General features: G+C 35.4%; 1 protein-coding gene and 2 non-coding genes across 3 annotated transcripts; all 3 read right to left on the minus strand.

Moving 5' to 3' along the window:
• Positions 1-4,425: 4,425 nt before the first annotated feature.
• LOC133787209 (U2 spliceosomal RNA) lies at positions 4,426-4,622 on the minus strand. The gene has a single exon (XR_009872243.1). It is a non-coding gene; the product is annotated as a U2 spliceosomal RNA (small nuclear RNA).
• A 409-nt stretch (positions 4,623-5,031) lies between these two features.
• LOC133781787 (uncharacterized) lies at positions 5,032-6,533 on the minus strand. The gene is made up of 4 exons (XM_062220866.1): positions 6,042-6,533; positions 5,630-5,677; positions 5,421-5,542; positions 5,032-5,331 (listed from the first exon to the last, which is right to left on the minus strand). The coding sequence occupies exons 1-4, from the start codon at positions 6,106-6,108 to the stop codon at positions 5,230-5,232; spliced, it is 339 nt and encodes a 112-aa protein (XP_062076850.1). The 5' UTR covers positions 6,109-6,533; the 3' UTR covers positions 5,032-5,229.
• A 1,172-nt stretch (positions 6,534-7,705) lies between these two features.
• On the minus strand, positions 7,706-7,808 carry LOC133787220 (U6 spliceosomal RNA). The gene has a single exon (XR_009872254.1). It is a non-coding gene; the product is annotated as a U6 spliceosomal RNA (small nuclear RNA).
• Positions 7,809-14,624: the final 6,816 nt, after the last annotated feature.

The following is a 14,624-nucleotide window of genomic DNA, read 5'->3' on the forward strand; positions in this document are numbered from 1 at the left end:
GCTAGAATAGATAATAACGGTATGTTTACTTATCTTATCAACTGTCAATATCGGTCCTGTCCGATGTAACAAATACATCTGATCTTATCTACTTTGCTAATGTTCTGGGAAGAACATAACACTGTAATGTGTAAGTAGATCATATCGTAGATTGACAAGTCAGTATAAATCCGGTGCACTGACTAATCTTATGACTAACTTATTTTGAACATATAATCATATTTATATTCCACTGTGATTACGTCACTATAAATAAAATTAGCTATATGCTCGAGATTTAATAGAAGTTTATATTAAACAAATAATCATGAAAATAAAACATGTGAGCAAAGTGATTGACCAAGTCAAAAAATGATTTCTATTCTTTTATTGATAAGAAAATGAGATTACAAAGAATTTGAGTTTTAATTAGGGCATAAAACCCCAACAGAGGCACCTTCACGAGGCCTAGACGCGAGGCGCTGGGCATGGCTGAGGCACCTTCACGAGTCCCAGGCGCGAGGCACCTTTACGAGGCCCAGGCACGAGGTGTTGGGCATGGTCGAGATGACCTCTGCGAGACCCTGGCACGAGGCGCTTGATGTCTCGTGTGATGGTCTTGCAATGCGTGTGGGCCTTACAGGGGGTTTGGACTTGATTGCTTGGGAATTTTTACCGGTGTGGAATTCTTGTCTCTCATTTGGCATGAAGTGACTTTGTGAGGCCTAGGGTCTTGCAAATATGTGGCCTCTTGGTGGCACATGATGACCTTCTGACTCTATCGCGTACTTGGCGCCTTCAGTGCCCCTTCGCCACTCACTTCAACAAGGGACTAGAAACTTTTTTTTTTCTTGGTGGATTTTTGGTATCCACACCTACAATAATATTAAGGGAAATTTGCTGCAATCATACCTTTGTAGTTCAATTTATTGTACTTAAATACCTATGTAAAAAATTTAGCGGCAATAATGACTACCGTTATAAATTTGGTGCAGTTGTTGGTCCCTGACCGTTAAGTCTAACTAAAGACCAACGTGGCACCCACGTGGCTGCACCTAATTTGCCATAAAAAAATTCCAAATAATTTATAGTGCCGAAAATAAGGTTCAAACAAGTTACTTTCCACGAGTATAAAAAAATTGTCACTCGTGCAACAAACTATTTGATATTTTTTTCTACACTATAAATTATTCGAAAATTTGCTAGATGTTGTTTAATGCCCAAAATGTGACAACCACTAAGCGGTGGTTGTAGTATAATCGGGCGGTCGATCCACAAGGAGGTAACCTAAAATCAAAAGGTTAGTAGAAAATTGCACAAAAAGTTAGTAACAAGAAGTAAATAAAATTGTAAATGGAAAGATGTTTGAGATTTTTGTATTGTATTTTGATAAAGTGATGAAATGAGATAAGTGAAATAAAGGTAAGATGTAATTAAGAGTTTGAGAAAATGAAAGGTTTCAAGAATCATCCATATGCTTGTTTAGTTACTTGGTTACTTGATTTAAAAAAATACACAAGTAAATAGTTCACATCCCAACATTTACTTGGAAAATCTAACATTAAAGTTCATAGTTTTTCTAACAAAAGTTCATTTGAGTTATAAAGTTCTTTACTTTAAAAGCACAATGTTAATCTTATGAAAAATCTAAAAATGACAAAATACCCAATGGCAATAATGCAATAGAATATTAGACATAAAATTATGTATCAATATTACTTTTACTAATTAGAAGCACATAGAAAGAGCATGACTAATCCTATATACTATTAGCATAAGTAAATAAAGATAACAAAGTAAAGATAGAGATGAAAGAACATAAATAACTCAAATATATTACATTAAGAACATAGTAAATCAAAGTAGCAAAATAACATCACTTGCATATGGAATCATCCCTAACCTTCCTAGGAAGATTAGGCCATTATGCTCATGATTCTCACAAAATTCTAAGAAGAAAATATGAGAAGAAAGTGAGTGGAAATTTTGCTATAGTTTCTCTACTCTAAAAATTACATACATAATGTGAAGAGAGTGTCCCTATTTATAGATGGAGAAAATGACTAAAAAGAAATTAAACAACAAAATGGGGTTTACAAAATAAATCTGAAATATTAATAATAAGATATGATTTTGAAAAATCAAATCCTATTATTAATATTACCCTAGCTATTTTTGTGTGTAGTCAAAATGCTCCTTTTCTAAAATACCACAAAAACATAAGCTTTAAAGCTCAAAATGGAAATTTTACAAACCCAATACCCACAAATATGGTTGATGACACAAGAGGGTTTTGACCCACTTTCAGCCAATGAGGAGGTGCCACGTAGGCACTAGCTAGGAGAGGAGAAAACTGGATTTGGGCTGCTGGAAGTTGGGCTTTCATATGCATTTGGGCAGTTGGGTCACGTTGGGAGCTTGCTAGCTTGCTGAAGGAATGCATTTGGGCATTTGGGCTTTTGGACCTTTGGGCTTGGCAGTCCGTTGGAGGGACTATCATGATGGAGGAAATGAGGGAATATGCAAATATGCATATATGCATATTGAGGTCTATGCTGGAAATGGCTAACATGGGTGGCTTGCATTGGGCCTCAGCAAAAGAAGGCAAGGTTACATGATATATGATATGCATATATGTGTATGGTGGTCAATGCAAGTGTTGAAGGAGGAGCTGGGACGCGTGGCAGGCGGTGGCGGTGACACGTGGCAGCTGGGCAAAGAGAAGGGAGAGTTTGTGCTGGGCTTGGGCCAACGGGCCTGAGCTTCATTTCTTCCAAAAATACCACTTTCTTCCTTTTCTTTTTCAGTTTTAATTATTTCTCTATTCTCCATTTTTATTAGTGTCCAAATGAAATTTATTTGCTGAAAATTAAATTAAAATTAATATTTTCAATTATAAAATATATTACAATAAATTCATGAAAATATTAATTAAAAATTAATTTATTTTACACTTTAAAACTAATAAATTTGCATTTTTGAGCACTAATCAGATGTTCTAAATAACTACATTATACATCGTCATAAAAAATTGCGCCTGCTGACAGTGAGAACTCGTTAACGATGTTAGGTCGGAAAACTCAAAGTTTAGTAAAAAGATGGCTAAATAAGAACTTAGAATGAACTTGAGGAAAAATAAGTGCAGATCAACAATGGAGTAAACATTCGTATATTGCTTAATAACCTGAGTATACAATGAATTTTTCAACCCCTTCGTATGAGGGGTGGAGGTCTATTTATAGCTTGGCTCTAATGACCCCTGATACAAGGTGGTCCTAGAGGACAAGAAGGTAAGTGGGTACATTATCATGGTAGTTGCACAGTTCGTGGTGGAGTAAAGGATTGTGTTGTGGATGCTTGTTCGTGGTCAGAGACATGCAAGTCATGTCACCACTCCTCGTACTTTCACTACTTGCCTGGCACGGATGTCAGAGTCACGCCTTTGTCCTCCTTAGGGTCGTACATCCCGTACTCGTTCGGGTACCTCGTATGTGGTGGGTCTCAGGTCTTCAAAATATGTATTTGCAATAAACATTGTTATTTTCTACTAAGTGTTTAAGAACTTATAGGTTCTTCAATGGGGTAGTGTGGGTTCCCTTTATGCAAACCCCATATTGCCTATATTGAGTCATTTGTTGGGAATCCTTATGCTAAGCTCGTGGCATAAGGCACGAGGGGCTTTGGCGTCCTTACACGCATTAGGGAGGTGTCATGGCACCTGGGTGAGTTGGGCCTCACTATGCGAGGCCCTTGCTCCTTGCGAGGAGGTGTCACGTAACCTACATACAAACATCAGGTGCATGCAAGGCGCCTGATGCGCACAAGGCACTAGGGGCCCGCGAGGCGCCAGGTGCGCACGAGGCGCTAAGGGCCCGCGAGGCGATTGATGCGCACGAGGTGCCTAGTGTGTGCGAGGTGACGGGTGCGCGTGAGCCGCTTGATGCCTTGTGTGATAATTTTACAATGCGAGTGGGCCTCACTCATCAACATAGTGGATCTTACGAGGCTTTAGACATGATTGCTTTGGACCATCAAGGGACCTTAGACACGTGATGTGGGTCTTTTACCAGTGACGTTTTGGGATGCACTGGAAAACTGGGTCATGTAAATATGTATAATAAAATGTAAATATATTAAACAATTCAGTATATATTTGTGATTTGCTGAAGAAATGGAAATAGAAAAAAATCATATATTAAAAGTTAAAATCATATATTAAAAGTTAAGATTGGATTTAATCAATTTATCTGTATTTATATAATTGAATTTAGCTTTATAGGTGTATACTTTTTTACTACTTCCTTCTTTCTATAGCTAAATATTACATATTAATAAATATACATAAAAAGCACAAACATATTAACAATAATAATATACATGGAACAAGATTTGGTAAGGCTGGTAAGGCCCTATATAAGCCCACAGGTTAATCTTGAACTAGATTTGGTGGGGCACGCCTGCCCAAGCTATAGTGTAAGGCCTGGGCGACATTCTTGAAAGCCCCAATAGCAAGCTATCGGAGTGGGCTTTCCCCCTCAAAAAAAAAATTTAATATCGTGTGAACCTTTGGTCCACGTATCAGATATTGAACTGATAAGAACAGATACTACACTTGATCTTAGCCAAAAGGCCGAGAAAGGTATGAATTGAAAGAGCTGGAGAGCTTTTGTTTTATAATGTGGTAAAGACAGTGCTTTTCAGTTTGTGGGCGATGTGGGATTCAGGATTGTTTGGACTAAAGCAAATTCATTTCCTTAGATGTCAGTATTATGATCTACCAACTTATTAATCAAATAAAGCATACAGTTTTGCTTCGAGACTCGTTATTAAGAATATACTAACTAGAGAATTGCCCAGCTTATACAACGCATAATTTAATTACCTACAATATTATTAATTAAACGTCTGAACAGTCATGTGGTAAAGAAAATTTCAATTAGGAATTGTTTTAACTATAATAATACTTCTTAATATTCTAGTTAATGGCAAGCTGGGTATATTTCTGTTTTACAATTTTACAAGGACTTGAAGCTATATAAACAATGTTTCCAATAAGAACACGAAGGCCATAGCAAGAGACCTCTACAGAAAGATAAATACATTGAATTCAAATACTCCAAGATGCTCTTTTCTTCAGTTTGAAAATATAAATCAGAGAATGAGACACATTGGTATTTCACATCCCAAAAATGCTTTATGAATCATCCATTTTCTTTTTTCTTTTTTCTTTTTCAAAGGTACAACTAACTACTATTGTGGATTGCCCCGAAGCACTTGGACAATCTCCTCGGCTCTTGATTGAATGCCTTTGATATACTCGGTAAGAATTCTCTGCCGGTAAGAACCACCCTCCTGAGAGAGAGCCACAACGAAGAATTTAAGGTCGACATTAAACGAAAAGAAGAAAAATCCAGAGATAAAATTGTCAAAGTAGTGCTCACTGTTCGAATCGAAGTGCGCTCAATTCTTTTCTTAATGACTGCATAGAGTTCATCAGGTGAAATTTCGCCTTTACCAACTGTCATTCCGTCAATCAAAATCTTGTTCCATACTTCCGCAGGAGCTGCAAGACATTGAAGATTTGCCAGTGAGATAGAGCAAAAGGTTGCTTGCCTGATTATTAACTATCTTTTAAAGAGACACTGCAGACCTTTTATTATGGTCTCAAGGAACTCTTCAGCCTTCAAAATCTCCCCACCTACAACAGCGAAGTTTTGTTCTTCTAAGCATGTTGAATTATAAGTTAAAGTAAAAAATGATTAATCTATTGCCAAAACAATCAAAAAAGAAAAACAGAATTATAGTACAACTACAACGTTAACAGCTGATCGGTTGGGAAGTTGCCTCATTTCACAATCTAGTGGTCCAAGCTAAATATTCATACTAAAAAAAATGAATGGTTTTGCAACTTGTGGAAATAACTAGCTTACCTTAACATTACCTATTTTTGGCACCATATTCTTATACTTAGAAAGATCAGTATATTATATCAGTTCATATCATTTGAATAAATATAGGAATAGGTCCAGAATGATATGTATGCTGGTTTGGTAACTTATTACCTTTCTTTGCATAGCTACGTTTTGAAAGAACTTTGGAAGCATAGAGCTGTAAAACCTTTTGCAACATAGCCTCAAGCCCAGGTTTATCACCATCTTCTTTGGCCTGCAAATAACTAAATAATGTTCTATCTTCTTTATAATAAAACAAAAAGAATACCGTACATGATCGCAAACTGGGAAAGAAAAAAAAAGAAGTTAATCTTCATTTTGGAACTAATAGAATTATAAAGTGAGCAAGTTTTCTGATCACAACAGAAGTACTTTCATGAAACCACCGGTATATAAAATGGCATTTCTTTCTCTTTTCTTCTAGAAAGAAAAAAAAATCATGCCAGACATGGAACAGATTGACTTGTGGCAATATTTTACAAACATCAAATGCTAAATGGTTCCATTTTCATCTAAGGCAACTATGAATGCCCTAAATTAAAAGTTCTTTGCTCTTTAGGATGAGAATCTTATAGCTCCAATAAAAAGAATGGTCGAGTACTTACTTGGAGACTTCTCCTCATCTGTGGAATAAATTCAGATATTGGGCAGCTACATGAGTATTGAATGTAAAGGAGTTTATGGGTTTATTTTTTTCTGATTTAGTTAGAAACTGTAGTTTTTTTATTGTAATTTTCTGGTTTGTAGTTGTTTAAGAGTTTTTCTGGTTGTAAATTCTTTAGTCTGTTCTCAGACTTGCTTGTCAACATATTGAATTGCTTCCATTACATCCTTAGCATTTGATAGCTTAAAGGGAAACAAGATACCAGTGAAATATAAGTCCATCAATCTAAAGATGAGAAAGGTTTAGAACTCCAACCATGAAAAGCAAAGTTGACAAACTAAAGAAACTATGATACAAAAAATGATAAGATAAAATAAAGCAGATACACAGTGATTCTCAATGAGTAAAAAAAATTGACAAAAAAGTCCACAACATGAAAAGAAGTAGGAACAAGTAAAAATAATACCTTTTACATTTCTAGCAAATAACGCAGACACAAGTCTACAACTGAGACATACATAAGAAGAATGACAATAAAAACGAAGAATGAAAAGGTACAGAGGAGAAAAATAACCCCTTTGAATGCATTCATTTTTCCACATAATTACCAAATTGTTTACTGTGGAACCCATTTTGATGAGACAAAACTTAGACACTAGCAGTTTAATCAATTCAACCTTTACAGAGGTAGGGACAATATTCTTCTCATTGAAGATGTCTAAACACATAAACACTCAACTCGATACATAAAACTGTGAATCTCCTCAGAGAACTTATTGTAAGAGAAGCAACAACAAAATTTGGACACGAAAATATTCCGTCTTTCAAAAAACTTACCTCAATAATTTACGCAAAAGACTTCGAGGGCATCATATTGGCTCAACAGCACAAGAGAAAAACCACTGCAGCAAAAATACAATGTGTACCCACAATTTAAAATCAAATTCTAAATCAAAATCCAAAAAATAATTTAGTTTCTTTGGGAATTACCATCAAACGCATGGTATGCAACATTTTCATATGCATTTTCTTTTTCAGATATTAAAAAAAATAGCAGAAGTGAAATCACCGAGGTACCAAAATGAGAAGAAGCTGAAGCTTTGAGAAGATGAAATCTTCAGATGACCAGAACTCAATCATAAGGAAGAAAAACAGGATAGAATTGTAAAAAAAAAATTTGGACCATTTCTCGATTTGTGCGTGTCATCCTTGCGCAGGGGCCATGCTAATCTTCTCTGTATCGTTCCAATTTTATCGGATGTCCCCGAAGGGACAAGCTTACTGTCTGACATTGGAGTATATAAACATAAGTAGCTCTTGTTATCTGAGCGATGTGGGACTCTGGGCAAAATTATAGAACTTGCAAAATTCATTGTGGGCCGAACTTTGCATAATTGAGACTTGAGATAGAGAGAAGTCCAGCCCACTGGGCATATTAGTCCACACACTTCAGCCGGCTAAAGATTTGGCACTTTGTGAAAAAATAACTACCCACTTTTAGTGTTGGATAGCCAAAAATAGCTGCAAAACATATTTAATTAATTTATACCCAAATTTATAATGCATTTTCCAATCTGTCCTTACTCTAATAGACCTATATTCACTTTTCTTCAAACTAACCAAACTCACAAGCTCTTCCCTCCCATCACTCAATTAGGTCTTAATTATTGTATTTCCACTCTCTTTTGAAAAAAAAAAAGCACTACTCTTTATACACATACGCATGATGCCTATGGATATTGAATTGAATATTATGCATACTATACCAAATGCACAAATCAAAGTTATCTTACAAGATATATAGATATTTATACATATAAAATATCATATGGGATGGATGATATACTTATACATGTATTAATTCAATTCATTTAATTTGTAAACTAATAAATTAATAAACTTGGATTTTTAGTTTAACATGTTATAATTTTATAGCTTTTGATTAAATTTGTACATTGTTACTTATTTATATTTATATTTATATATATTATTGCATAAATGAACTTAAGTTTCTCTTTCCTTTACTAAGTAAACTACTTTTTGAAAACCTTACTAGAAGGCGAGAAAGGTTTGTAGAAAGTCTTTAAATTTCCCATAAAAAAAAATAGGAGCTTCAAAGCTTGTAGTTTAGGAGTGCGTAGCTTTGGAACCCTATACGAGAGCATGCAATTTATCTGGTTGAGGCTTGTTTCTTCAAGTGGAGCTTGTTGCTTTTCATTTTGTTAATAGTAGGTGCTTGTTAGTCATCAAAGTCGTAGCTTGCTATCTACTAACCAAGCCTTCATTACCCACTCAACTTTTATATTTAATCTTAAGTAAAGGAAGTCTAATCAATGAAGTGAACAATCCAACCTTTTTTTTAAAGCTTAGTTAGGAACCTTCAACAAGTAGAAGCTTTGAAGCCCCTACTTCCAAAACACAACAATAGACTTTCTTATACTATAGTATAGGAAAAAACTTGTCTTTCATAAAGGTCGTAGGAGGGTTCATAAAGGATCTGATCGTAGATAGAGACTTCAACTTGTGCGGGGTAGGGGCGGATGTAGCCAAGTTGATTGAGGTAGTGGATTGTAAATGGGTAATTTTAATTTGTATGCTTGATAAATGCTATTATTAAAAAAAATGCTAGACATATTAAAGATTTCAAAATAATGCTACTTTTTGGCACTTTACCCAAAATGCCCTTATCATTTCCTCCTCACTTTTCACTTCTTATTTCTCTCTTCTCTCTTCTCCCTTCCCTCTCTCTCTCTCTTATTTCACTGTCTCTCACCTCACAACACCACCAACACACTAAATATTGTATTTCGAACAGATTTGGGCATGATTTTTTGGTTTTTTTTGCGATTTTTTTCAGATCTGAAACTTTGAAATCTGCAGAAAATCGACATTGCTCGATGGTGGTTCGATGGTGCTCGATGCCAGCTCGATGGGACCTTCAAAATCATGATTTTTTATGAAAAAATGACTTTGCTCGATGGTGGATCGATGGTAGCTTAATGGTAGCTCGATAGTGGCTCGATGGTGCTCGATGCAATTCTTGCAAGAGACATAATTTTTCACTCGGGTGTCTGTTTGTGGTGATTTTTTTTGTTGGGTATTTTTTCAAGATCTACACGTTTGACATGTTCATATACACATTTGTGAAGTGTAACACTTGTAAAAAATACAAAAGTGCAAGCATACCTCATGTTTAAGACATCTTTTGGTATATTTTCAAGTTTTAAACTTCCCAAATGTGCATATGAGCATGTCAAACATGTAGATCTTTGAAAAATACCCAAAATAAAATAAAATCACCCCAAACGGACACCCGAATGAAAAATTATGTCTCTTACAAGAATCGCATCGAGCACCATCGAGCTATAATCGAACCACTATCGAGAAACGTCGATTTTTCATGAAAATCTCGATCTTGAAAACCCCAGTGAATGGTTGCTCGATAGTGCTCAATGCCAGCTCGATAGTGCAGATTCTGGAATATCAAGCTCAGCTTCTCCACGCCAAGGTATCCCCAAGCAAATGGACAAGCAGAGTCATCCAACAAGACTATCATGAACAACATCAAGAGGCGCCTTGAAAAAGCTAAGGGAAGATGGGCTGACGAGTTACCAGGAGTCCTTTGGTCCTACCGGACCACAACCAGGACTTCGACGGGAGAAACACCTTTCTCATTAGCCTACAGGATGGAGGCAGTCATCCCTACCAAGAGTGAAGTTCCAACAGCCAGATATGAGCTGACGATAGACAAAGTAAATTGGGAAAACATGTGCCATGAACTCGACACCATCGATGAAAGAAGGGACAAAGCACTCTTAAGAATCTTAGCCTATCAACGAAGCATAGCTAGACATTACAACAAGAACATCCGCACTCGGACATTCAAAGTAGGAGATTGGGTACTACGAAGAGTCTTCCAGAACACTAAGGAAGCGGGAGCAGGGAAGCTCGCCCCGACATGGGAAGGTCCCTACTTGATCACAAAGGTAGTCAGACATGGAGCATACAAGCTACAAACTAAAGAGGGACGCAAAATCAACAACAACTGGAACGTTATCCACTTAAAACGGTATCACTTTTAACTCAATCTAGTCTCCTTTCACTTTCTTTCATCAATGATCTCACGAGATCTTCATTCGAGCAACATACTGACATTGTCATGCAGGAAGTGTCAGAACTACATTTGGGCTTGATCCCTGCAAAGGGTATGTAGGCAACTCCATGGAGCGCAGCTGTAACGTCCCTAAGGTAGGGTACGTCTGCCACATACTCGTAATTCTAGGGTTTACGAGTATGTAAGGCACTTGACCAAAAGAATTAAATAAAATGATACGAAGAAATACAGAAAAATTTAAACTTTTATATAAACTTATTAGAAGAAATTATTACACGTATGAATACTTTAAATTTAAGGCAGCCATATGAAAACTCTAAACCATTATTGCATTGCTACTGAGTCCGTGCTCCACAAGTTGCTCAACAGCTAAAGCCACACCTGGAAAAATGTTGGAAAATAACATAATGAGCTAACGCTCAGTAAGCAAATCTCATGCATACACATACACATGAATGTCGTGAGTTTGTAGTGCACATATACTAATATGCTGACTTATATACTTATGCATTTCATTTATTGCTCATGCACTTTCAAACTTTACTTTTATGCTCTTTCTTTTAGTTTCACATTTTTATGGGCCCAATATCACTTGTGCATACTGTTTGATTCAGCCAATGCCTGCAGGGCTTGTTACACATATCATATAGAATCCCATGGGTTCTCCTCCGGCTAGCCATCATCTCAGCTAGGCTCATCATAACACTCTTTTCATCGTTGCCATAGCTGCCATACTTATTACACATATGGAGGAGAAAGACGGAAACATGGCAAACATATCTGAATGGTCAACTCTGACCTAGCCCACACTAGTGGGCAGCCACTATAAGTCTTATAGACTTCCGTCTTCTTTACTGAACTTACTTGATTGCTTCATCAAAACAGTGGCACCCTTTTTAAACATCTTATTATCACTTTGCTTAAGCCTTGTGTCATTAAAATGTTTAACTTTACATAAGACATTTCATAACTTTTCTTATATTCATATGCATGGTCTTATATCACATAATAATGTATCACATAACTGTACATGCCATGCATACATGCTGATGCTGAAATGCCAATGTTCGTGTTCATGACTCATGTTGATGGTATTCAATCAAGGCATTGTATCACATCTCATATAACTCAAAACATCTTTAGTCATAATACATGAAGCTTTGGGTTGGTGGCGTTGTTATACCTTAACGTAGAGCTATGGCTCAGGTCTAAGGTTTCCAGCCTAAAAACTTAAACGCTTCATATATCATAACATATAACAAATCATGAACATAGAGTAATCCACATATCCATCAACATAAGAACACATACTTGCACATAATTCATATCATTCTTAACCAAGTAAGACATCTTTCACATATCACAGAATTCATCAATTTCATATCACACAACACCCTTATGGTGTTCATATAACCATTCTTCACATACTTATCATATGCATCATCATCATACCATACTTAACTCATCAGATGTACACAATCAATGTAGTCATGCATCTTACACTTAAGCACAAAAGGTGAGATTTACTTACCTTAGGTCCTTAGCTTATTTTAAAACGGCTCACCAAGAGTCAATCAATCAAATCCATACAAATCATATTCAAGGCACATAATTTATTAAATTCTATCTAATCCGTAAATATACACTATTGATAGTGTATATTAATCATACCAGAAACTATATAAATGATAATAATAATTATAATCCTAACAACAATAATAATTATCGTCTATAATTAAACTTATTTCGATATTAATAACAAAATACTTCAATAGCAATACGTATATGGATGTATATATTCAAATAGTTATTTTATAAAAGAAATCATATTTGTAACATAAAGTTGTAATAATCAATATAATGATAATAATATAAATATAAATATTTATATTATTATTAGTTAGTCATAATATCAATTCCAGTGATATAATAAATATACTCTCTCCAAACTTCACTGGTCTTACAAATATCAATAACTGTAGGAAACTAATATTTGATATTATTTTAATATTCAAATATTAATATACAATAATAATGGTTAGATAATAGGTTTACTATAAATCATACTTTTCATATATATATATATATATATGAATCTGTATTCTTGATTTACTTAACAAAATAATAACAATAATAATTAAAATTACTTAATCATAATAATTTCCATATTAATATAAAATCAATTAAATATGTATTTTTATACTTGATTTAATATCTAATATTTTCTAGAAAATTAGACAGCACAACGGCTATAAAGTGGACAATTCCAAAATCAAAACCTGTATAAAAAATATATATAATCCCAGACAGCCAGTAAATTACAGAAAATATTCCATATATCAATAATATATAATTATATACCATAAATACACATAATAACAATTACTCTAATCAATCACAATTAAATCACAATATATAGGTTAAAGAAATTATACCAAAATGATCGGGTTCCACAATAAGTCAAACGATGATTTTCTGAGACTCAAAATGTACTTCGGAACCTCGAACACTAAGTTTCGATCGTCGGTCTACGGTGGATCGCGGTGGCTCGTGGTGGGCCCACCACCCAACTATGGTAGATGTAGGAACAAGTTATTGGATTTTGAAGCCCACAACACGAGGAGCACGATGGTGGTGACGGATCGGCAAACGGATGCCCGAGGTGGCCGAATCGCAACTTTGAAGTCGCGGGGTGGCCGAACTTAAATCGAGTGGTTGAGGCGTTTAATCGACGAGTGAGCTCTAGATTCCCGCGTGGGTCGATAGTTCGGAGGCCTCTGAATCCAACGGTCCGGCGCGTGGCTAAAAATGGTGGCCGGAAAGTACTCCTGCGTCGTCGGCAACAGTAACACGCAGAGAGAGAGAGAGAGAGAGAGTGTTTCTGAGGAGAGAGAGAGAGGGGCTCGGGTAAAATGAAAGGCTGAAGCCTTTTATTTTATTTATTTATTTATTTTTAAAAATTACACTTGGACCCAAAATACTAAAATTCTTTTCAAATAAGCCCTTTAGCCAAACTTTCTTAATTTTATAAAAATCCCCAATTAAGATTATATGACATTTGGGTCCAATACTTGACTACTCAAGTTTCTCTTTCTTTAATCTCATTAAAAACATAAAATCATATTTTAAACACTATTTTTCCATTACTATTTCTTAAATTTGTAAAGTTGTACATTTTATGTATTAAAACTTTGATTTATAATAAATAAATGTATTATGAAAATGTTGGATATTACAGCAGCCCTCTATCACAACCATTTTTTTCTACATATACTACGAACAGATTAATAACAAATCTAAGTATAAATTGACTAAGTAACTTTATACTTAGATTGGTGGAATAAGATACTAATACTCCATAAGTCATACAGCCAACCGACATCCGATACAACAACTTATAGAATGCTAACATAAGCTACAACCAGTCAGGATACAACAAAAAAATAGAAAAAGTCTCATGTTTACAACACTACATAAGAAAATATCCATACATCAACTAAAAATACATAAGATGGGATAAACTCAGTCATCCCCCAACAGAGAACTTGAACAAAAGGAGGAGTCAGTCATCCGCAACTAGGTCATGAGTAGTCATGACACCAAAAGAAGTGGCTAACTCTTCGGCCCGGGCCGTCTCTTCAACCATCATCTTCTCCAATTCCTCAAAGTCTGCGATGTACTTGGAAACATCCCAACTATCAGTCTTACCATCCACTGGCCATTATATCATGACACTAGATCTCATATTCCAGCCCAATCACTAACATCTGATTCTCCAATGAAGCTACCTCAGCTTTCAAAACATTCAACTAGACACACAAGTAAGAACCACCAAGCGACTCATCAATCAGTCAGACGAACCATTCATTAAGGCAGAATTAAGAAAAAACAAGTTGTCAACAATTAGTCAGATAGACGAACCTAACATCAAAGATATACAAGGCAAAGATTTTGTATTATTCAAACAGATAGACTA

This window comes from Humulus lupulus, chromosome 6 (genome assembly GCF_963169125.1).
Source record: "Humulus lupulus chromosome 6, drHumLupu1.1, whole genome shotgun sequence".
NCBI lineage: Eukaryota > Viridiplantae > Streptophyta > Magnoliopsida > Rosales > Cannabaceae > Humulus > Humulus lupulus.

Coding starts and splice junctions, on each gene's coding strand:
- LOC133781787 (XM_062220866.1), bottom strand. CDS start 6,108: ATGTTGCAAAAGGTTTTACAGCTCTATGCTTCCAAAGTTCTTTCAAAA. Junction 5,678..6,041: donor ACGTAGCTATGCAAAGAAAG/GTAATAAGTTAC, acceptor TCGCTGTTGTAG/GTGGGGAGATTTTGAAGGCT. Junction 5,543..5,629: donor CCTTGAGACCATAATAAAAG/GTCTGCAGTGTC, acceptor AATGTCTTGCAG/CTCCTGCGGAAGTATGGAAC.